The sequence below is a fragment of the Sorex araneus genome, chromosome 1, assembly GCF_027595985.1.
Source record: "Sorex araneus isolate mSorAra2 chromosome 1, mSorAra2.pri, whole genome shotgun sequence".
NCBI classification, from domain to species: Eukaryota; Metazoa; Chordata; class Mammalia; order Eulipotyphla; family Soricidae; genus Sorex; species Sorex araneus.
This window is the reverse complement of record NC_073302.1, coordinates 65,995,715-66,019,877: the sequence shown is the minus strand read 5'-3', so window position 1 is coordinate 66,019,877 and position 24,163 is coordinate 65,995,715. Positions and strand designations below refer to the sequence as shown.

General features: G+C 38.1%; 1 protein-coding gene across 1 annotated transcript in view; it reads left to right on the top strand.

The window, feature by feature from the left end:
* The window catches only part of UHRF2 (ubiquitin like with PHD and ring finger domains 2), an 86,836-nt gene that overhangs the window by 29,506 nt on the left and 33,167 nt on the right, over positions 1–24,163 (top strand). Inside the window, exon 4 of the mRNA XM_055136016.1 lies at positions 10,698–10,916. Coding sequence (XP_054991991.1) covers positions 10,698–10,916 — 219 coding nt within the window. The remainder of the gene's footprint in view (positions 1–10,697; positions 10,917–24,163) is intronic.

Below are 24,163 nucleotides of genomic sequence, written 5' to 3'. Positions count from 1 at the left end.
TCATCAATTTGCTCAAGTGGGCACCAGTAGTGTCTCCATTGTGAGACTTGGTACTGTTTTTGGCATACTGAATATGCCACGGGTAGCTTGCCAGGCTCTGCCATGTGGGCGAGATACTCTTGGTAGCTTGCCGGGCTCTCTGAGACGGGCGGAAGAATCGAACCCAGGTTGACTGCATGCAAGGCAAATGCTCTACCTGCTGTGCTATCGCTCCAGCTCAACTTTTAGTATACTATTTTTTTTGAGAGAAGTGTGTTTATAAAATATTCTAAATTGTAGCAGAAAGAATTTATATAATTTAAAAGATTTCCATTATCTCTCCAGTTGTAGTGCTCCATAAACCTAAGGTAATTTACCTATCCATAAATATCTCTTTGATAATACATAACTTATTAGTAAAGGATAGGTTAAAATGCTTTTAACAATGTCATTTCTTAGTACTTCGAAGGAATTTAATACTAGGCTGCAATTAAAAGTGTGATTGGCATATATCTTAAGATTGCTCCCAGCGTTGCATCAGATTGGTTAAGCTGTTGCCAGACCATAGTGCTTGCCTTTGGCTAGAGTTAATTTTGTCATTGAAAATAGAGGTCAGTCAGGAAATTCTAAATTAGGCCCAGTTATGTTTAAGAAAGTTGTTTACCCTATATTACTGCTGTTGTTGCAGTGACTTGTGGCTACATGTGGTTATGGTGTCTGCACATTTTAGTTGTGTGTTCACTCGGAGTCATATGAGGTTGTGGTGCTCACTATGCACACATGCTTGCTGCTTCCTACGATGCTCACACGTCTTTTGCCCGTTTTGATGCTCTCTGGGGGAGAGGGGAGGGGAAGTCCTATCCCTTTGCCCTTTTTAGTTGTGCTCACATAACACCTAGCCATATGCAGCTGGAGAGCACTTGTAGTGCCAGGGATCTCAGGTGGTAGAGCTGCCAGGGTTAGAGTTTATGCATGTAGCAGCCCAGCACTTAAAAGAAAAGGTTTTGGGCCTCTATTTCCTGGGCACTCAAGTGGCATGATTAAAGATTTTTTAATAGAATGTTAAAACTATTTATGAGTATGTTGTAATAACATATGCCTTATTTCCTTCATCTACCCTTCCCTTCTTTCCTTCCCTCCCTCCCTACCCTCTTTTGTTGAAGGTTCACAAACTGTATGTTGCTAGTTGAGTCTTCTGTGTTACTGTTTTTGTTTACTAAGCTTAGTTGGCTTCTATGCTCTTTCCCGTCTAATTTGGTGTATTCCTACTGAGCTGTCAGTGTTGTGGAATTTGGAGCCATTGCACAGTGCTTGCAGCCAGGAGCTCCAGGGCCTGTGGAACTGGGATGATTCTTACTGCCCTCCATGTTGGGGGTCCCAGAGTTTTCATCTGTAAGTCCATGAGTTTCAGTGGCTTGACTTGCATCTCTTTTGAGGTTAGTCTTGCAACTGTGCCATTGTTTACATGGCCAAACATGTGGGATGGATGGAGCTCTGCTAGGGCTTCTGGTAGCTTGGCTTGTGTCTCTTCTGAGATTAGTCATGAGGCTATGTCCAGTTGGGCATAATCAGTATGACCAATTAATTGCTTCTTAGCTGTTACTGACATTTAACAGAGTCAGAATATTTCACTATTTATGACTTGCATAGAATCTCAAGTGCATGATCAAGTGAGTCTGGAAGAAGTTAGGTCTGTGACTTTATACATTGCTCTTCTGTTATATTGTCAGATCAAGTGATCTGACTTGAGAAAACTGACATCAGTTGATATAAACATCAGTTGGTTTCATCTTTTCAGATTATGTTACCCCTTTACGTTAGTATTTCTCAGAAAGATGGCCAGCAGCACTGTACATAGTATCAGGTTAGATGCTGAAAATGCAGGTTCATGATTGACACCAGGCCCTACCTCTACACGCTGTGTGATTGGTGAGCCTGGGGTTAGAGCTCAAGTAGGCACCCAGAGGTATATATACCTTAAGTGATTCTCTAAGAGGCTTTGTAGTTTAGACATTGGAGTAAAATTTTGGTTTAAATTATAGGGCTTTGGTTTACTAAGAATTTTTTGTTTTGCTGTACTCTTGGAATTTTTTAATATTTTCATCTACAAACATTTCAATCTTGCTATTTTCCTAATGAACTTGAGATGTACCCAGGAATAATAGAATTAAACTTTCTGCTCTTTTATTTTTTAATAAAACATAATGATTTTGGTAAATATTCTTAAGTAGTATGGATTTGGCATACTTTTTTTTTCCTTTTTGGGTCACACCCAGTGATTCTCAGGGGTTACTCCTGGCTCTGCACTCAATAATTACTCCTGGTGGTGTTCAGGGGACCATATGGGATGCTGGAAATTGAACCCAGGTTAGCCACGTGCAGGGCAAACGCCATACCCGCTGTGCTATCACTCCAGCTATTTTTTAAACCTAGCTACTGTTTCTGCTGTTATCAAACCATACTGTTGCTTGTGTGTTCTACAATGAGATTTTTTTTCTATGTTATTTATCAAGTACTATTGTAAATGGTTTGAAATAAGTTATTCCTGCCTGTGAATAAACATTTAAAGTTTGAAATCTAGTGTTATTTAGTAGAATAAGAAATGCTTTTTGGGGGGCATGTGGTATATTAGAGATTTGATAAACCAGTGCATGCCTTCAGCATAATTGATGTCCTTAATTAAGTGCATTAACCTTAAGAAGCCATGATTTCAAGGAAGAAGTGAAATTTGCTTAATCACTATCACTGTCATCCTGTTGATCCTTGATTTGCTTAAGCGGGCCCAGTAACATCTCCATTCGTCCTAGCCCTGAGATTTTAGCAGCCTTTCTTTACTCGTCCTTCCCTACGGTGCTGCATTAGAGGCCCTTTCAGGGTCAGGAGAATGAGACCCATCATCGTTTCTGTATTTGGCATATGAATACACCACAGGGAGCTTTCCAGGCTCTCCCAGGTGGGCATCTACATAAAAGAAAAAAATTAATAGCTGAATAAATATTAAAGTTTGAAAATCCAAATATGGGAATAAAGATCAGTCTGGGACTCTTGTCCATCCGATAAACCAACAAAAAGAATGAAAGGCATAAAGTCCTGTGCAAAGACAGCCAAGAAAGATCACCAAAATAATAGTCTTGAACAATTAGTGACAGACAGTTCAAATATAAACCTGCTCTAGATACTGTTCTCAAAGATAAATAATTATGGGCTGGAGTGATAGCACAGTGGGTAGGGCGTTTGCCTTGCATGCAGCTGACCTGGGTTTGATTCTCAGCATCCCATATAGTCCCCTGAGCACTGCCAGGAGTAATTTCTAAGTGCGGAGCCAGGAGTAACTATGCATCACCTGTGCATTACCAGGTGTGACCCCAAAAGCGGGGGAAAAAAACTTAATTATGAGATATGAAGCTGCTAGGACTGGTCTTCATAGACCTCGCTTAACATAATCTGCTGGCTTCTTTTTCTTTGGGGAAAAGAAAAAGGGGAAGGGGGCCATATCCAGCTGTACTCAGAGCTTACTCCTGGCCCTGCACTTAGGCATCACTCCTGGCAGAGTTCAGGAGACCACTTAGGATGACAGGGATTGAATCCCTTTGCTTAATACATTTAGAAAACTTGGGGGTGTGGAGTTAGGGTGGTGCTACACCTAGTAGTGTCCAGGGGTCCTTCTTGATGGAGAAATTGGGGGGGCCCATGGAGTGCCAGGATCAAACTCAGAGTTTCAGCATTCAAAGTATAGCTCTGGCCCTTTTTAGCCACCTCACTTGCCAAAAAGATGGGGTGTTTTGTTTTGTTTTGTTTTGTTTTGTTTTGTGACCACATCTGACAGTGTTCAATTTACTATAGCAAGCTTGGTACTTGCAATGCTTTGAGCACCATATTGTGGCTGGGGTTAATTTAATTCAATTCCTCAGGGTTTTCTATGTAATCATTGATTATTTTGTTTGCCAATTGAAAACTTGGTTCTTGCTAAGATGTCACATAGTTAAGAATAATCAAAAGAGCATGTACTCTGAAAAATAGCTGTAAGAGACATATAGGGAGTATTGGGAGCAATGAAAAAGTTGAAAACTGGGGCCAGAGTAATAGTAGGATGGGTAGGGTACTTGTGTTGCCTGTGATTGACCTGTGTTTGATCACCAGCACCACATGTGGTACTCTCAGCCTGCCAAGAGTGATCCCTTAACACAGAGCCAGGAGTAAACCCTGAGTACCACCAGAGGTAAAAACAAAACAAAACAAAACAAAAAAGCTGAAATTTTCAGCTATGAATGTTTAAAGATTATCTGAAAATAATTTGACATCAAAGTGATTTAAGCTCTGAAGGATGTATATGGCTAACTAGAATAATTTATTTTATGCTGCTATAAGAATACTTTCAGGTCCTGAGAACAGGAGCTCATATTTTACTAGAGAAATAAGAACTTATTTCTTCTTTCACATGTAAGGATTGCTCTTTGATCCATTGTGGACGTAATTGTCACTGAACTGTTCTAAATCTCTGTGTTCTGTTTGTTGGGCTATTCTTGAGACCTGGTTTAAAAGTCATTAAAGTGGAGCTGGAGCGATAGCACAGCAGGTAGGGCGTTTGCCTTGCAGATGGCTGACCCGGGTATGATTCCCAGCATCCGACATGGTCCCTTGAGCACCAGCAGAACTTATTCCTGAGTGCAGAGCCAGGAGTTAAACCCTGTGCATCGCCGGTGTTACCCAAAAAGAAAAAATAAAATCAAAGTCATTCAAGTGTGTGCAGTACCTCCCAAAATGTTTCATTCTCCTGCAGTGTAATTTCTGGGAGAAGTTGATAATTGCTTAGATTAATTTGCAGTGGCTGTCTTCAGCATAAACATGGGGAAGGGGAGTGATAGTTTATGAAACTATGTTGGGAACTGCCTACAAACCGGATTTTTTCAAGTATTACTTTTGTAATTGAGCTGGCTATGGGTTTTTTGTTTTTAAAATAATCTTCAAAAGGTTTTTTGAAAAATTGGTACTGTATTAAATTATATGTTCCTATGTAACTAGATTAAAGAGGGTAGGAGACAAGCAGGTCAGAGATTTCTTGGAAGTGGGGGGGAAAAGGTGGCCCCTCCCCATGATGCCAGGGGCTACTCCTGGCTCTGCACTCAGGAATTAACTCCTGCTCTAGGAACCATGTGGAATGCCATACCCTGGTTGCAAGCACCCTGTCTTCTGTGCTATCACTCCAACTCCCAGAGATCTGTTTATTGTGGGAACCACAACTTGAAGGTACTAAGGCCACAAGCAAAGGGAGCTGCTTGGGGAACAGTCACTTGGGTCATAGCTGGAGGTGCTGGAAAGGGCGGAGACATTAATGAGCTACCTGTTTTTAAACATTTGTAGTCCTGGTATATCCCAACACTAAAGTTTGAATGTAGTGTTAAAACTCAACAAAAATTTGCTGTTTTAGTCTAAGTTCTGAAAGAATTATGTATACCTACCTCTTAGAGTACCTAGAGTGTTGAGAGCTTCAGGAAGAGATATTTCTGTATTCCTGAAATAGAACAGTGTACTGAGAATGAAGTAGGAAATATGAGGCAACCTGAGAATAGATTAGTATAGCTGGAATTGAAAACGTAGTATGGTACATGAAACTAAAGGCAACTGAAGATTTCTAGTTACTCATGACAGATTAGGATGCATATTTACTTCCACTCTTGAAGACAGTAAAAAAATTCATGCTTAGAGCTCAGTGATAGTACAGCAGAGAGGGCATTTGCTATTTGCCTTGCATTCACCCATTTGGATTCAATCCCTGGCATCCCATGTGGTCCCCAAAGCACCATCAGGAATGATTCCTGAGTGCAGAGCCAGGAGTAACCCCTGAGCATTACCCAGTGTAGTCCAACACTCCTCTTCCCCCATTTCAAAATTCATGTATAAACCCTCATGTCTAAAAAGTGGGATAAAATATGTATGAGGAAAAAGAATACTTGAAAGGTAAGCTAATATGAAACCTTACTAATAGACCAGAGAAAGCAGAAACATAAGGATGAGAAGCCAACAACATGTAAGCAAATAAAATGGCACTAAAGAAATTTTGGAAAGCTCTGGCCTTTGATTCATCAGGTTCTTTGGAGGTAGGCATATAGAATAAAACTATCAAAAAGTAAACTATAAACAACAGAAATGCCATAACATGAGGATTGGTTAATTTATAGGAATAAACATTTTAACTGAGCCACCCTAATTAGAAGCCAAACCAAGGAAGAAGATGTGGTATTCGGGATACAGGGTTCAATCAAGGAGGAAGTATCACTGTATTCCCATCATTAATATATGAGAATGATTACTTTCCCAGGATTTCTGAACAGGTTATCAAATTTCATAAAATATTTTAAACATACTTGGTTTAAAATCTTTGGCAAAAGTATGATTTGCATTGTAAGGAATGACCCAAAAGGTAGAAGAAGAGCTGGGGTCAGGATGATAGTACAGAGGGTAGGGCACTTATTTGCCTTGCATGGGGCCATCCTGGGTTTGATCTCTGGCAACCCATTGGTATTCTGAGCTTCCCAGAAGTAATCCCTAGGTGTGAAGCCAGGAGTATGTCCTAAGCACTTCAGAGTGTGTCCCCAAAGCAAAAAAGAAGAGCTGTACTTTGACACAGAAATGCAGGTCTTCTCTAAGGGTTATACCATAGAGAGGACTTAGTTATCGGGCAGACACACATTAAGAGCAGTTAAGGATGACTTCTAAGTTGAGAATGTGAAAGTTTCCTCTAGAAAATACTTAGTGTCAGCATTTACGGGGCAGGTGGACTGGAGGTGGGGGTTCGTATTAAATCCTTTGAATTAGATGTTTTTGAGACTTCAGAGTAAGAAATGTAGTTAAATATATGAATCTGAGCACAAAGTTTGGGGTTAGAGCAATCTTCCAAGTTATGACTTTATGTGGTAAGATGTATAAAGATCTGCCTCAAGGAAAGATAAGTAAATTATGAAAATCTGACATGCTTTGACTTTCGTGAGGACAGTCTTGTTTTCCTATGTTTTCTTATATTGAGACATGTAATACCTCAAGTGGGAGATATACAGTAGTAGCCTCAAGTGTAATTGTGGGACCTCTTCTGTTTGCTTTTAAGGTAGATTTCCAGGGAATTGCTGAGTAATGTATTTTCTTTTTTTTTTTTTCTTTTTTTTTTTTTTCTTTTTGGGTCACACCTGGCAATGCACAGGGGTTACTCCTGGCTCTGCACTCAGGAATTACCCCTGGTCATGCTCAGGGGACCATATGGGATGCTGGGATTTGAACCTGGGTCGGCCGCATGCAAGGCAAACACCCTACCCGCTGTGCTATCTCTCCAGCCCCGAGTAATGTATTTTCTGAAAAGATTAAGTAGGCCAATTAAGTTTGGGAACTCGGTTTATGTATCTTTTATAGACTTTATATTCTCTCATTCTATACTCTATAATTCGTATGTTCAATAATTCTGTTCTGAAATCATAAAAATTTAGTTTCAGAGCAATATCAGCTTAAATTCTTTTGGTGTATAAAATTATTAATTATGCCTTATTACAATAAACATTTTATATACAGTTTCTAAACTTTATTCAAATACTCTACTTTGTTCACAGTATTTCCATTCTTCTGTGCAATTTTTGCAGACTCTGGCAAACATTTCTTCATTTAGTTGCAGGGTCTTCATTTTACTTCTGAAAAAAAAAAAGAAAAAGGATAGAATATACAGTTAGTTTCCATTAAATACTCTTTACACATAATTTAGTTTGTTCCTCAAAGATGTGCAATATGGTCATTTAAATGTAGGTTGACTGAGTAGAACATACTTTGAGTCAATATATCATGATAATAAAGGAATCAAATTTTTGTATAAGTTAATGGGAGTCCATTAAAAATACTTCTACCCTAAAGTCTGACTTTAGGGGAGAGACTCTCCAAACAATATTAGTGAGTTTTGTTGAAATATTGAATGCAATCAAAGTGAAAGTAAAGTGAAATTTATTAGTTATACAGGCAGGGGGGCTAAGGATGGGGGGGCTAGGGGTGTGGGGGTTCGGGGTGGAGCTATACTGGGATTCTTGGTGATGGAATATGTGCACTGGTGAAGGGATGGGTATTTGAGCATTGTATAACTGAGATTTAAACCTGAAAACTTTGTAACTTTCCACATGGTGACTCAATAAAAAAAAAAATAAATAAATATTTAAATATTTATTTAAATATTTAAATAAATAAATAGATAAATAAATAAATAAATAAATACTTCTACCTAGAAGAAATGATGGGAACATTTAAACTGACAGGTATTGGGGTCTTTTGTAAAGAGAAAAAACATTTCATCATGGAACTTAGGCATGGAATGAGTGCCAAAGCTTGCTTAGTGTTAAATATCTTTTCTCTCCTATGTCATATCTGTGTGAAGACAGTTTGCTTTACTTAGGGTTAAAACAGCCACCTCATCACTTACTGTCCGAGTAGAATTTGGTTGATTACTTGGAAGGTTTGTGGTAGAAGAGAATTGTGCAAGTGAGGGTAAATGGATCAGATCTTCTCTGAGATTCTTGCCAATATTTTTCTTTTATCCAATTAAGTAAATGAGAAACTTGAGTAAATTGGGTGATTGAGTAAAAAATCCTATCTAAAATTAATAATCATTTATTCTAATGAGTTATAGTATAAGAGTTTTAGGCTTACATGGTACTTGTTTAATTTACAAAAACCTATTAGCTTCTAAAGCTGCATTTCGTGTTCATTCACATTTTGAGCAGGTCACTAAGTGAAAAGTTAATGACCTTTGTACTGTCACACTAAACTGTAATACTTAATTCTTGCATTTCTATAGCACAGTAGATAATCAAACCTGAAGATGTTTTAGAATCACTGAGGGCACCTGTGAAATGGATTCCTGGATCTCATTCCAAGTTTGACTCAATAGATTGAAAGTGGGGGTCCAGAGTTTGCATTTTAATGTATTTCCAGATGCTACTGCTGCTGGTATTTTGTGAACCATACATGAGAATCACTACCAAAGCAGATTGACCAATCCAAGTTGATTCAGCTCCCCAAGAGTAGAACTTAACTATTACTTGTTTATTTATTTTTTAATTACTCCCAACCAATTCCTTTTTGTTTGGGGGCTACAAGGTTAGTGCTTGTGGCTTATTCCTGGCTCTGTGCTTAAGTATCTCTCCTGGAAGTGTTCAGGAAACTATGATCTGGGGTGGTGCTGTGTATCACAGTGGGGTTGGCTATGTGCATGGCAAGTGCCTTACCCCTGCACTGTATCTCTGGCCCCTATGAAGCAATTCTTAAAAGTGAGAGGGCCTAGATCACACTGTTAGAAGGCTTGCTTTCCTTGCTTATGGCTGAGCCTAGTTTGGTTCCTGACACCGCATATGGTCCCAGGAACACTGCCAGAAGTGATCACTGTACAAAGGTATTAATTTTGGGCTTGGAGTGATAGCACAGTGAGTAGGGCGCTTGCCTTGCATGTGGCCTACCTGGGTTCAATTTCCAGCATCCCATATGATCCCCTGTGCACCGCCAGGAGTAATTTCTGAGGGTAGAGCCAGGAGTAGCCCCTATGCATCGCCAGATGTGACTCAAAAAGCAAAAAAAATATATATATATATAAATTTAATTTTATAGGACCATTATGGACTATTCTATTATATTCTATTATTACTGACACCAAGACGTTAGTCCTGAGGAAGCTTATAGTACTTGAGGTTCTGATTCTAATAAGATAAAGGTTTTTATTAAACCTACCTTTTTCTACAAGTAAAATCAAGGTAGCACTAGAATTCTCTTTTTGTTGGGGATGGGGCTTGGGCTACACTCAGCTGTTCTCAGGGCTACTACTCCTGGCTCTGCTCAGCAGAGATCTCTGCCATATGCAGGATCTGCCACATGCGAAGCAAGTCTCTTACTCCCAAACTAATCAGTCCCTCTGCTAAGAATTGTTGCATCTTTCCATGTTTTGGTATATTTTTAAAATATCTTCCCTCTTTATTTTTGCCATTACTAGGGTATGGCTATGTGTTTGAACAAGAATCTTTTCTTTCTGAATAACGGATGTTGTTGAAATGTACCCAGTTCATGTCCTTGTGCATAGAACAAAAGGTCAAATTTGGGGAACTAGTTCCAAGTTTTGGATGTCAACATCTAATACTAGCAAAACAATTTTAAACTAAGATTGTGAAATTGTAGCTTAAGAATGTGTGTATTCACCTACCCCAATACCTATACTCTTAAATAAGCTAGTAAAGAATATGGTAAGATTTTAGCAAGAATTGTTTACTCTGACAGTTAAAATCATTATGTCTATTTACGTTATATATCGTTAACAATAAATGTTTCTCGTTCAGAATTTCAATGGTGGTGTCAATACTTGTCTGAGTAGATATACTATGTTCTACAGACACACTCCCTTCAAAGTAGATGTGATAGTTGTTTTTACACATAGAAGTGAACACTTATACACATTACAAGCCTTGAGGAGAGCCACTTCTCCAAGACTGGAAATGGGGGGAGATTTTCATGCTCATACTTAACCTTCATGTGTAGGTATCACATCAGAGGGAAAAAGTACATCTGCAACATAAGGACCTTACCATTTTACTTTTTTATCCTAGATGATTAACTCTGAAAATAGGGTAGTTTATGCATTGCATATTATTTTGTCTTTGATGAGAATCTTTAGCAATCAGTATTCTAAAATTCTTTTTCTCTCTCCTCAGATATCCAGAAAGTGGTACTGTAGAAATAAATGTCAAGGATCTTCGACCACGAGCTAGAACCATTTTGAAATGGAACGAACTAAATGTCGGTGATGTGGTAATGGTTAATTACAATGTAGAAAGTCCAAAAGATAGAGGATTTTGGTTTGATGCAGAGATTACTACATTGAAGACAATCTCCAGAACCAAAAAAGAGCTTCATGTGAATATTTTCTTGGGGTAAGATTCTCTTCACTGATGCCACCTAATTATTGAATGAATGGGTTTGGTTTTTGTTTTTGCAATTCCAAGAGCCATTGTGTATGCTCAAGGACACACACACACACACACTCAAAGCATGTGATCTCTCCACTCAGCCACATCTCTGGCCCAAGAAATGCTATTCTTAGAAATTAAGTTTATGTTCCTTAGTTTAACTGTAGAATCTGTCAAAGATAGAAATTTATAACCTTTTAAAATAAATTCTTTGAACTTTTTCTCATGAATAGTCTATAAATTTCTATGACTACTGTAATGTTAGAAATATTATTTGAAAGCATCTTGGAAAGCATATCCCCAGTTGTAGTCTGAACCACATCCTCAGCCTGCAAATATTTTATTAGAAGTACCCAGCCTTTCAGTAGTGTATATCTACAAAATTAAGATTTGCTGGACTTGCTAGATTAGCTGAAATTTTTCTTCCAATTATTTTCCGTAAATTGTAGAATTAATATATTTATGAAAATAATCAACCACATACCTATTTTCATAATTAAATATTTTCTGGGCCTTACCCCCTTGACTACTTGACTACTATCTCTCCAATCCCCTATCATTACTTTTTTAAAAAGTAATTGTAGGTATTTCCTCAAGTGGTTTGCTATGATGCTTTGACGCACAATTATCTTTTTTTCACTTACGTAAATATCAGCATCTCTGGTTCTTCTAAAAAATATATTTACCTTTTTGGAGGGCAGGGGTACAGGTTGAGTGGTGTATGAGTATCCCTGGCTTTAGGAACTAGAACTCAAAGTGAGTATGAATTGTAGACAATTCAGATATTAGCTCACTTGACAATATTTATGTGATAAGTATCCTAATAGTAAAATACCCTAGTAAATTGGACAGAAGGCAGGTCACTTGTCTTATATATACAGTGGCCTGGGCTCCATCTTCTAACATGCACATGGTCCTTCGAACTCTGCCAGGATTGATCCTTGTGCAGCTAAAGAGCCAGAAGTAAGCCCTGAGCACTGCTAAATGTGAACCCTCCCCCCGCCAAAAAAAGACAAAACAAAAAATAAAATACTTTGTCATGTAAAGTACTGTGTTTTTATTATTATTATTATTATTATCCCCATGGCTTGGTGTATATTGTATATTAGTTTTTTAGAGTACATCATGCATGTAAAATTGCTGACTTATGGAATCTATACATCTTCACCTATAGTAGCTAGGAGGAAATATTCAATTGATTGTACCAGGTTACACTTCACAGCAGTATGAGAGCTGCTGTTATTGTGCGTTCCCATCTATCTTTAATTTTATCAGACTTGGGTTCTTTTGAGTATACAATAAAACAGTATCAATTATTGACTACCAATAAGATTGAGAACCTTGGGCTGGAGCAATAGCACAGCGGGTAGGGCGTTTTCCTTGCACACGGCCGACCCGGGCTCGATTCCCAGCATCCCATATGGTCCCCTGAGCACCGCCAGGGGTGATTTCTGAGTGCAGAGCCAGGAATAACCCCTGTGCATCATCGGGTGTGACCCAAAATGAAAAAAAAAAGATTTAGAACCTTTCTTTTTGAGGGGTGGAGGGGTGCCACACCCATTTGTGCTCAAGGGTCACTCCTGGTACAGTTATGCCTGCAGCGTTCTGGGAACCTTATGTTATATCTAGGATTTGAACCCGGTTTGTGGTTGTAGCTGTGTGCAAGGAAAGGCCTTAAGTTGTGTACTCTAGGCCTTAGAACCTTCCCTTAACATTATTAGCAGTTTGAGGGCCAGGTTATAAACATTGCTATCTTGTCCGTCTTCTGACTTGGGGGGTTGGGAGGATGTTTTCAGGCTACACCCAGAAGCAGCTACTTCTGCTCTGCAGCATCACTCCTAGCTGTGGCTGGGGTACCTCCTGTGGTGCTTGTGAAGCAAGCATTTGACCTTTAATACTATCTTCCCACTCTGCCTTTAGGTTTTTTTAGATCTTATAGTAGGGGCTTGGCTGTTAGTAGTTACATGTAGAGAAAGTACCTTCTCCCACTGTGGTTTAATTTCCTATTATATTTGAATAATATTAATTTTGTTTTTGTTGGTGCTGTGTGCAGAACCTAGGACATAATGTTAATTTTCTTAGATTTTGTGTTCTTTTTTTTAACACTTTTTTTTTAAACACTTGCAATATATTTTGCTTAAGAAATCTGTGTGTGTGTGTGTGTGTGTGTGTGTGTGTGTGTGTGTGTGTGTGTGAAAGGGGCGAACGTGGTTAAACTGTGTAAATGAATTCTGGGGATGTAATATATAAAGCATAGTAATTATTTGACAGTTCTATAGGTCAATTCTAAAATGTGTATAGAACCATAAAAAGTCACAAATAGCACATTTCTAAAAGAAAAGAATAAATATGTGGAGATAACATTCTCCAACTTCAAGATGTATTGCACTGTAGCACTGTCGTCCCATTGTTCATCAATTTGCTCAAGCGGGCACCAGTAATGTGTCCATTATGAGACTTATTGTTTTTGGCATATTGAATATGCCACAGGTAGCTTGTCAGGCTCTGCTATGCGGGTGTGATACTCTCGGTAGCTTGCAGGGCTCTCCGAGAGGGACAAAAGAATCAAACCCGGGTAGGCTGCGTGCAAGCCCTACCAGCTGTGCTATCACTCCATACTCTGGTTTCTCTTCAGATCATATAAATGAAAATAAAATTTTAAAAATTAAAGAAAAAAGAAATGCTTCCATTCCCATCTGTAGACACGTCCCATGAAACCCCCATGAACTCTTGCCCAGGCTCAGGCCCTCCCCAGGAGCACCCCCGTTCCCCAGTGGGGGCTGAACCCCACGAGGGCTCCATCTGTGCCTCCCCCCATGCAGCATGTTCTGGGAAAGGGCCATGAGCTGCAGCCACCGTGGACTCATATACTCTGTGCTCTGATAGACGCCCAGGAAATGTTGAGTCCCTCCAGCTCTTCCTTGAACATCTGCAGGTTGGAGTTCACGTAGCTCAGTTCCAGGCGCACCTGAAGGCAGCCACCAACAACAGGGTCCAGAAATAAGCTATATTACAAAAAGAAATAATAATTCAAACATAAAATGTTGAAATAAAATGACAAAGACCAGGAAGAGAATAGTCTAGAAGTAGACTCATAAGTATATGGACATCTAATGTTCGGTAAAGGAACCAAGATACTAGAATTGAAAGTTGGGGAAGGAACTCTAAAGTCTCAATCACTATTTAATACTATGCATAAAAAATTAACTCAAAAAGGATCAAAGACATTGTATATTGTCTTTGAAAGACCCCAACCCATCAAGTACATAGAAGACAGTATAGATGATAATTCTAGTAGCCTGACATAAAATGTATTTTGAGGACTCTAGCTTCATTAGCAAGGAAAGTAAAGCAAGATTAAACAGTTAGGTTTATATCAAATTAAAAAGTTTTGATACTGAAAAGGAACCACAAAAACCAAAAGGGCATCTTAGAAATAGAGAATTAGGAAAAATATTTTGTATATTATATATGCATGACAATGGCTGGATATCTAGGATATATAAAGAGTATACAACACCACAACAAAAAAGTCAAGCAACCTAATTTTTAAAAAATGATCCAAAGTGGGGCTGGAGCAATAGCACAGCGGGTAGGGCGTTTGCCTTGCATGCAGCCAACCCGGGTTTGATTCCCAGCACCCCATATGGTCCCCTGAGCATTGCCAGGACTAATTCTTGGGTGCAAAGCCAGGAGTAAGCCCTGTGCATCACCGGGTATAACCCAGAAAGCAAAAAAAAAAAAAAAAGTGATCCAAAGACCTGAGTAGGCACTTATACAAAGTGGGTTGTATGTATATAAATGGACATAGACATGAAAAAATGCTTATTTATGTATCAAAAGTGTGTATATGTGTACAGGTGACCATAGACATATGAAAAAATGCTTATTTATGTATCAAGGGAAGCGCAAGCCAAACTATAATGAACTGTCACTTCATGCCTGTGAGAACAGCATATATCTAACAGGTATTGGCAAGTATGGGGAGAAAGAGGAACCCAGGTAATACTGTTGATGAAAATGTAAATTGATGCAGCTTCTACAGTATAGAGGTTATCTTTGTTTTGGGGCACTTCTGGTGGTGCTCAGGGTTTATGCCTGTGTCTGTCTTTTTTATTTTATGGAAATACCGTATGATTTATCAGTGCTGCTCATAAGGATTTATTTGAAAAATATAAAAATAATTTGAAAATTATTTGTACTTCTGTGTTCAGATCACAATGTTATTTTTTAAAAATAGGCAAAATATGGAAGAATCAGTACAAATATCCATCAGATTGAAAAGTAGGTAAAGAGCCTGGATATATATGTATACTCAGTGGTACTCTGCCATTTTAAAGGTGCCTTTGGGGACAAAATGGGTGAGATTTGAGATGATTATGCTAAACAAAATAAGTGAAAGATAATGGGTTTTTTTATATATGGTATATAAATAACCAAATTGGCTGAAAATAAAACTTAACTTTTAGACTTGGTGAAAATGCCAGGGTTTACCCGAGGTAAAGGGATATTGATTAAAATGCAAGTGCAGGGGCTGTTGTGATAGCACCGCAGGTAGGGCATTTGCCTTGCACGTGGCTGACCCGGGTTTGATTCCCAGCATCTCATATGGTCTCCCAAGCACCACCAGGAATGATTCCTGAGTGCAAAACCAGGAGTAACCCCTGAGCATCGCCGGGTGTGACCCAAAAAAGCAAAAAAAACCAAACAAACAAAATGCAAGTGCAGTAGGTGAGGATGTTTCAGTGGTGGGATGGCACTGGAACTTCGTGGGCATTGTGAATCCCTTACACAAGTAGAGGTATTAATCTGTGCTCCTGAAATCCAGTAGCAATATAAACCAATGACGAGTCTTTAAAAAAACAAAATTCTAAGGGTCCAGAGTGATAGTGCAGAGGATAAGATGTTTGCCTTGCATGTGGCCAACCTGGATTTGTCCTTTGGTACCACATAATGTCCTCAAGTCCCACCAGGAGTAATCCCTGAGCACAGAGCAAGGAGTGTGCCCTGAGGAGATCTGGGTGTGGTCTGAAAACAAAAAGCCAAAGATAGTGGGTCTTACTTATGCAGAAATATTAGAAAATTTGAGATGAAGGTTGTTAACTAAATTTTCTTTGGTTATTATTTGTCTGGTAAATATATCATATTGAATGCCTTAATGCTACACAATGTTGTATATCAGTTATACCAGTGAAATGTGATTGATAGGAACTTTCTCTACTAAGGAACATTAAGATGATCTTTATTATGTTATAAAAACTGGTTTTAACTTTCTTGAGGACCTTAATCTGTTTGGGTAGGTTTTTTGCTTGTGTACAATGTAAGGATTTGACTTACCTTGATGTATAATTATTTTTCTTAGCACCATCAAAAGCTCATTTCCCCCACAGATCACCAATTCAACCTCAAGTCACATACCTGTCTTTGATGTTCCATTTGATTTCTTTATTCTGTACTATTGATCCATTTTGTGTATCCTTTACATCATTTTCATACTTTCATAATAAGGCAGATCTTTCTACCTTATTCTCCAGTAGTTTTCTCAGCTCTGTATACTTTGAATTGAATTTTCCAGTTATCTTGTTAATTGCTCCAATTAAAAATTTTGGGAGTTTGGGGCTGGAGCGATAGCACAGCGGGTAGGGCGTTTGCCTTGCATGCGGCCGACCTGGGTTCGATTCCCAGCATCCCATATGGTCCCCTGAGCATGGCCAGGAGTAATTCCTGAGTACAGAGCCAGGAGTAACACCTATGCATCGCCAGGTGTGACCCAAAAAGCGAAAAAAAGGGGGGATTTGATAGGCACTGCATTCAGTCTTTTCCACAAGTGTGATTTTTTCCCCACATTTTTATTAGGTTGATCCATATCAAACATGCGTTTATAGGTTTAGAATATTTTAATGTTGACTGTCTGAGATTTTTGACCTTATAGTCTCCCCAGAGTTCTGTTCTTGTACATTTTCCTTATTTAATCTTAAGTACCACTTGTTGCTGTAAGTTATATTTTTAGTTCATTTTTCACTCTGATACTGGTAACCTTTGAGCTTGAATCTAGTAGCCTTACTGATTTACTAATTATAATTTACATAAAAATGGGTTTGGAATTTTTAATACAATCATCTGTGATTTTTTTTAATTTTTTATCTTTGGTCACTTCATCTTTATTCATTAGCTGCCTGTTAGCACAGTTTTGAAATGAAATGATGATAGCAGGCATCTCTTTTCTCTTTGCTCTTCAAGGGAAATTTTCAAAATTCCACCAGTAACTATAATTGATACAGGTATTTTATAGATAAGCTTTCTTGGATTTTGTTTAACAGTATATAGGATAGGATATAATATATAATGTAAGGATTTTTATGATTGTGTTAATGAATAAAAATTGCTTATTTGTCTATTAAAAAGTTTATTTTAGCTTTAAAAATAATTTGGTTGAATATTCTTTTTATATTTTATGATAGATTTTTATCCTTTCCTTGAATGCTTAATAGGACTTTTCCTGAAGGTTTTCTGGGAATGAACTTTGTTTGAGCGAAGGCTTTTTTTAACAATTAAGTCAATGTCTGTGATGATCATAGGACTATTCAGATTTTGTTCTTGAAATAGGGTTTAATTTTATAGGTACCTTCTTATTTTATTTAAATTTTAGTTAGACATAAGTTTATTTGGTACCCTTTTCTTTTTAAATGTTTTGAATCTTTGTTGTAATATTCCTCTTTATATACATAATCCTTTTTTCATTCCCAAACATAGTTTGTGACTTTTTTAATCAGTATCACCAGAGGTTTATCAGACATTTTATTAGACTTTTGCAAAGAACTAATCTTTAGCTTTGATCCTCTCTATTGTATTGAAGGTACAAAGGAAGAAGCAAAATAGAGGACATGATTTTTTATCTGCCTTGGAGATTTGATAAGGGAACTTGGAGTTAAAGTTCATGCTTGTTTCTGTTTTTAATTTGTGAGTACCAAAAAGTGAAAATGCTTGAACTGTTTAATTCTAGCTATCAAGTTCTGTTTTTAACTTGTTATATATTATGTTGCTACTTTAGCTTGAAAAATAATTTAAAACAAAAGTTGAGGGTTTAAGTCCATTTGTCAGAATATTTTGGCCACTACTATAGTAATAAATATTTTAATAAGATTAGGTGTTTTTATTTTTTCATTTTAATTTTTTGAGAAGGGGCAGTGGCGGGAAGTGAACACAGGCCTTCTTCACACATGCAAGTCAAGTGCTCTAAACCACAGTCCCAATACAAAATTTAGGTTTATATAGGTAGAAACAGTAACAAGAAGTCTCACAATGGAGACGTTACTGGTGCCCGCTCAAGCAGATCAATGAACAACGGGACATCAGTGCACTGCAGTGCAGAACCTGAATTCAGATTCCTATAGTAAAATAATAATTTGATTTAATACTGAAACTATGAATATACTTAATTTTCAGGGTCATTTTTATATTGCTGTATTTACTGTTTTATTTATAGTCATTTGCCATAACAATCTCTTTAATGACTTTCTTGGTAACTGTACCACTCCTTCCTAATGTCAAGTTATAACCTAAGCTCAGTCACTTCAAAAAAGGCCATTCTTGGTCAAGCTGTGTGAAATCATATATACATGACCCAGGCATAAATTGCTTGAATTCTTCCTTGTTCTGACTTATTTTTCTTATAAGTATTTATTATAACCTGACTTATTTGTGTTTTTTACCTCATTTATATTTAGTTCTTATCAATAGCTTACCACAAAATAAGTGGCTTAATCAACAGAACATAATATTGTACGGTACAGTAGGACAAAGTCTTTTTTTTTTTTAATTAGTGAGTCACAGTGAGGGTACAGTTACAAATTGAAACATTTGGTGCTTGTTTTTCCCTCATGCAGTGTTCAGGAGCCCATCCCTCCACCAGTGTCCATTCTCCACCACCAATGAACCCAGTATCCCTCTCACCCCCCAATCCCATCCCCCCACCCCACCACTCCTTTGTGGCAGGGCATTCCAATTTGTTCTCTCTCTCTCTCCTTTTGGGTGTTGTGGTCTGCAATAGGGGTATTGAAGTTTTTTTTTTTAATTTTATTTTTCCTTCACACTTTATTATATAAACACTGTATTTTATTAAGTTGTTCATGATTTATTATAGACATCCAGTATTCCAACACCAGTCCCACCACCATTGCACTTCCTACCACCATTATTTCCAATTTTCCCAACCTCCCCTTAAGCCTGCCCCTGCAGCAGGCCCTCAATAATTTATTTCATATTGTTATAAGAGACTTGCTAAAAGAATGATCAAAAATGTTTTCTTAGAAGAAAGTTAATAAGAATTATTGTATGGAGCCATTAAGCCCTTGTATAAGAGATTAAGTCTTGTGTGTTAGTATTTTCTTAATCAAGATTGGTTGCCTTCTGCATTTCATCCCATTTGTAGGGCAAACTTATTTGGCTAAAATTTCAAAGTTGTTGGCTTGATCTTTGTTTTTTATTTTTGGGGAGGAGTGCACACCAGCGGTGCTCGGGGCTTACTCCTGGTTCTGTGCCTAAGGCTCACTCCTGACTGGGAGAGCTACAGGGAGGCGGGGCGAGGTCAAGAAAGAAAGGGGGTGTTCAGTATGTGTTGTTTCATCCAGGATCCTTATCTTGCTAAGAACTTTAAAGGAAACTATATTTTTCTTTTCTTTTCCATATTTTAGCAGCCCCCTAACTCTGATAGTCTGGCTGGCTTCTTCCATTTTCAAGACCAACAATGTTAAATTTCTACACCTCTTTTGTAACTATATTCCCCCCACCCACTACCCCCCACCTCTAGTCTCTCTTTTCCTTCTATCTTCCATTTTTAAGTTTCTCTTAATGATATTGGGCCAACCAGGATGATTCTTCTGTTTAAAAGTTATTGATGTAATCATTTCTAAGTTCCTTTTGCACATATTAATAGCTTCCTGGATTTAGAACATGCACATCTCTGGGGCCCATCATTCTGCCTGTTGTATTACTAGACTATCAATGCCTGGATTATTGTTTGCCTATTCAGATCCAAAGACCTGAATAGGTACTTATCCAAAGTGTGCGTATGTGTATAAATGGCCATAGACATATTGTTTGCTGTTGTGTTAGACCATATTCCAGGTACTTATTACAGTGTTCATTCAGTAAATAAAATGTTGAATAGAATCTTAGATTCAGTTTTTTTAATCCTCTGAAATCAGTGTTTTTCTTCAAGTTGCTGGTAGACTAAAGCTGAATTCTTATTCTGCTTCTTTTTTTTTTGCTTTTTGGGTCACACCCAGCATTGCTCAGGGGTTACTCCTGGCTCTGCACTCAGGAATTACTCCTGGTGGTGTTTGAGGGACCACATGGGATGCTGAGGATTGAACCCAGGTCATATGCTGTTCCGTTTTCATTGGTTAGACTAATGAGTTGATTTCAAGAAGTGTGGATTATATGGCCTATAGATTCAGGCTCAAGAGACTTAGAATGCAATTTTTAAAAAGAAAAGCAGAGGAAGATGGAAAAAAAAAGCGTGCAAGGCAAACACCCTACCTGCTGTGCTATCACTCCGGCCCCTGAAGCTGAATTATTTCAGAATTTTGAGTTTTCTTATGTAAACTTTAGAATGTCATCTAACTTACATTAATTTTCTGCTTGAATTTTTTTAAAGGACCTTATAGGTATTGTTATTTACGTCTATAAATCTGCATGAATGATGTCTTGTACTTCAACTTTTAGAAGATATAAGTACTTCTCTTTTGGTAACGTAATCCTGACTGTGATTGAAACAAGCGAGTATATTTTCTGTTTTTATTTTTTTAATTTATTTATTTATTTTTTTTTGCTTTTTTGGGTCACACCTGGCGATGCACAGGGGTTACTCCTGGCTCTGCACTCAGGAATTACCCCTGGCCGTGCTCAGGGGATCATATGGGATGCTGGGAATCGAACCCGGGTCGGCCGCGTGCAAGGCAAATGCCCTACCCGCTGTGCTATCTCTCCAGCCCCTATTTTCTGTTTTTAATCTGTAAGGTAGTTTATTTTTCATTTATCTTTGACTACAAAAGAAACTTTTACCTTAGAACCCTTCTAGACACCTCATCTTCAGTTTTTTTTCTTTTTCTTTATGAAATTTCATGGAGTTACACATCTTACAATTGTTGGCTTTCATTTGTTGTCCCAACTGTACCGGATGATTCTTCTTAAACTGCCTTTTGACAGACCAGTTCTTTTTGAAATGTGGCATTTATTACTGTGCATTTATTAGATTGAATAAAAAGTGGGTAGAAGGTAAATTGGGGAATCTCTGTTGAGTCATATTGAATATTACTAACTTGTCTTTTGGTGGAGAATATCCAGCAGTGCTCAGAGCTTACTCCTGGTCTTGTACTTAAGGATCATACCTGATAGGGCTCAGGGGACCCTACGAAGTGCCAGGAATCAAACCCTGTTTGCTATGTGCAAGGCAAGCTCATTGCCCACTGTATTATCTCTCCAGTCCAAGTATATCACTATAAATTGTAGCATAGCTATTGTATTGGAAAATAAATTGTGAAAAAAAGACAAAATATATGACAAACAAGGGTTGTTATCTATTATGTTGTTATATTTATTATATAGATTTGTTGTGCAATCTCATCTTATTGCCTCCAGTGATACAGTGGTATTTATTAATGAAGATTTATACTTTTCTTCCTGGTACAGAGAGGGGAACACACACACACACTGTTCTTGAAAAAGTGAATGAACAGTTTATGTTTTGATTTTAAACTATATGTTCATCAATTTTATGCTGAGGGTGTGATAAATCTTCAACTAAAATAGGTAAATTAGAAGGAAAGTGATTTTAGTTTTGTTGTTTATGTGACATTAATATTAGCACTGTGGGGGCCGGAGCGATAGCACAGCGGGTAGGGCGTTCGCCTTGCACGCGGCCGACCTGGGTTCGATCCCCGGCATCCCATATGGTCCCCCAAGCACCGCCAGGAGTAATTCCTGAGTGCAAAGCCAGGAGTAACCCCTGAGCATCGCTGGGTGTGACCCAAAAAGCAAAAAAAAAAAAAAAAAATATTAGCACTGTGTAAAGAAGCACAAACAGAGTGTATTTCCCAGCAGGATGGACTCACTAGCAGTACATTAGAATTCTTGTCTAAAGCAACAGAGTAGCCAAACAATACAAGTTTGTGTTTGAAGGCAGTTGACTTTTGTAGTTGCTTTTGTCATGGAGACTTCTAATTATGGATGCAGAGCAAATCTATTTGGTAGCAACTGATGGCAGGGTAGGGATAGAAATCAGCTTTTGCCATTGGGATGCCTCAAGCATATGCCTTTTTTTCCTGTCGGATTTTTTGCCAAATACTCAGCTTCTGCTGGTTAGAATAAAATCATAAGCAAAAAAAAATTAAAAAAAGAGTAGAGGTTTGAACTTAAAAGACTTAAATGGTACACATGGGTTTTACCATCACTGATTTAATGGTCCTATAGAATATACAAACAGGTCTTGTTTGAGAACTGTGGATGCCGTGGCAATACAAATAGGTTAAACCTTACCAAGGCTATGCACCATTTTCCCTTAGTATAATTGATCATTATAATGTTCAAACAACAGTAGCACCTCAGCATAAGAAAATTTGTACCTTCTTTGAGGCCAGCTAATATCTGAAGCTTCTAATGTCTTATATCCATCGCCATCATGAGCCTAAAAGACAGAGCTATCAAAAGGTAGCATCACATAATCAAAAACCAAAGAAAGAAAAACCAAAACTTGGTTTGGAATGATCTTGATAGTTGATGTTATCAGGCAGAGACAGAAAAAGTAAGAGACAACAACAGAAAAGATGGTTAGATGTGTGAGATTTGGTAAAAAGGTATGTATTACATATGTTTGCAGCTCCTAAAATGAGGAAATAGGGTAGAAAGATTTGAAAACAGGGTTTGGGGACTGGTGTGATAGTACAGTGGGCAAGATGTTTGCCTTACATGCGGCCGACTGGGGTTCAATCCCTGCACCCCATCTGGTCCCTCAAGCCCACCAGGAGTGACTCCTGAATTCAGAGTCAGGAATACCCTGTGTGTCACTGGATGGGCCTCCAAACAAGAAAAACACAGAATTTTCTGAAACTTTTTAAAGCTATCAGCCTAGTATGACAGTTTTGTGAAAGTTGGAAGCAGGTTAAAGAAAATAGTACATTGTTGCATTGACTGCTGAAAATGAAAGATAAAAATAATGGGAATACAACTGTTTTTGTTACATTACAAGTTATGTGAGCTAGATAGAACACAGGGGTGGCATCTGAAAACTCTGATTTAAGAAATCTCATTTTGGGCTGGAGTGCGTAGGGCGTTTGCCTTGCACGTGGCCGACCCAGGTTCAATTCCCAGCATCTCATATGGTACCCTGAGCACCGGCAGGAGTAATTCCTGAGTGCAGAGCCAGGAGTAACCCCTGAGCATCGCCAGGTGTGACCCAAAAAGAAAAAAAAATTCCCAATTTAAGTAGTTGAGGATATGACCTTCAATTCCTGAGCTCAATATCTGGTCTTACATGCATCTCCCCACAAATCAAAAGTGCTTCAGGCATGAGCCAAGCAACTAATACATTCTCAACTTATATGTATTTCTATGAATGTATGAACAGTATCCCATAAAAAGTCCACATGAAGATATTATCAAGTCAAATCTCAAGAGAATTGAATACCAAAAGATGCACTGAAATACTAAGGGAAGCTCTTTAAGGAAAAGGACTATAATATCAGACAGACAACAGAAAGAGAAGTGAAAACAAAAAAGTGACTATATCAGTACAAATAGACTATTCAAATAGGTAAAAATGAGGTTTTGAATATGTGTAGAATAAGATGCATGATAACTCAGCGAAATGATGGAGTTAGCAAATATTGCTGTGAATTCAAGAATAATTGGGGAAAGCTAGTGGAAAAAAGATAGAATGACAGGGGCTGAAGTGATAGCATAGCGGGTAGGGCGTTTGCCTTGCACGCGGCCGACCGGGGTTCAAATCCCAGTATCCCATATGGTCCCCTGAGCACTGCCAGGAGTAATTCCTGAGTGCAGAGCCAGGAGTAACCCCTGTGCATCGCCAGGTATGACCCAAAAACCAAAAAAAAAAAAGATAGAATGACTCGTCTGGGTTGAAATGTACAATATCTAAGAACTACTAAATATTGATAAAACATTTGTAAATGAAGATGGAAATGGAATACTAA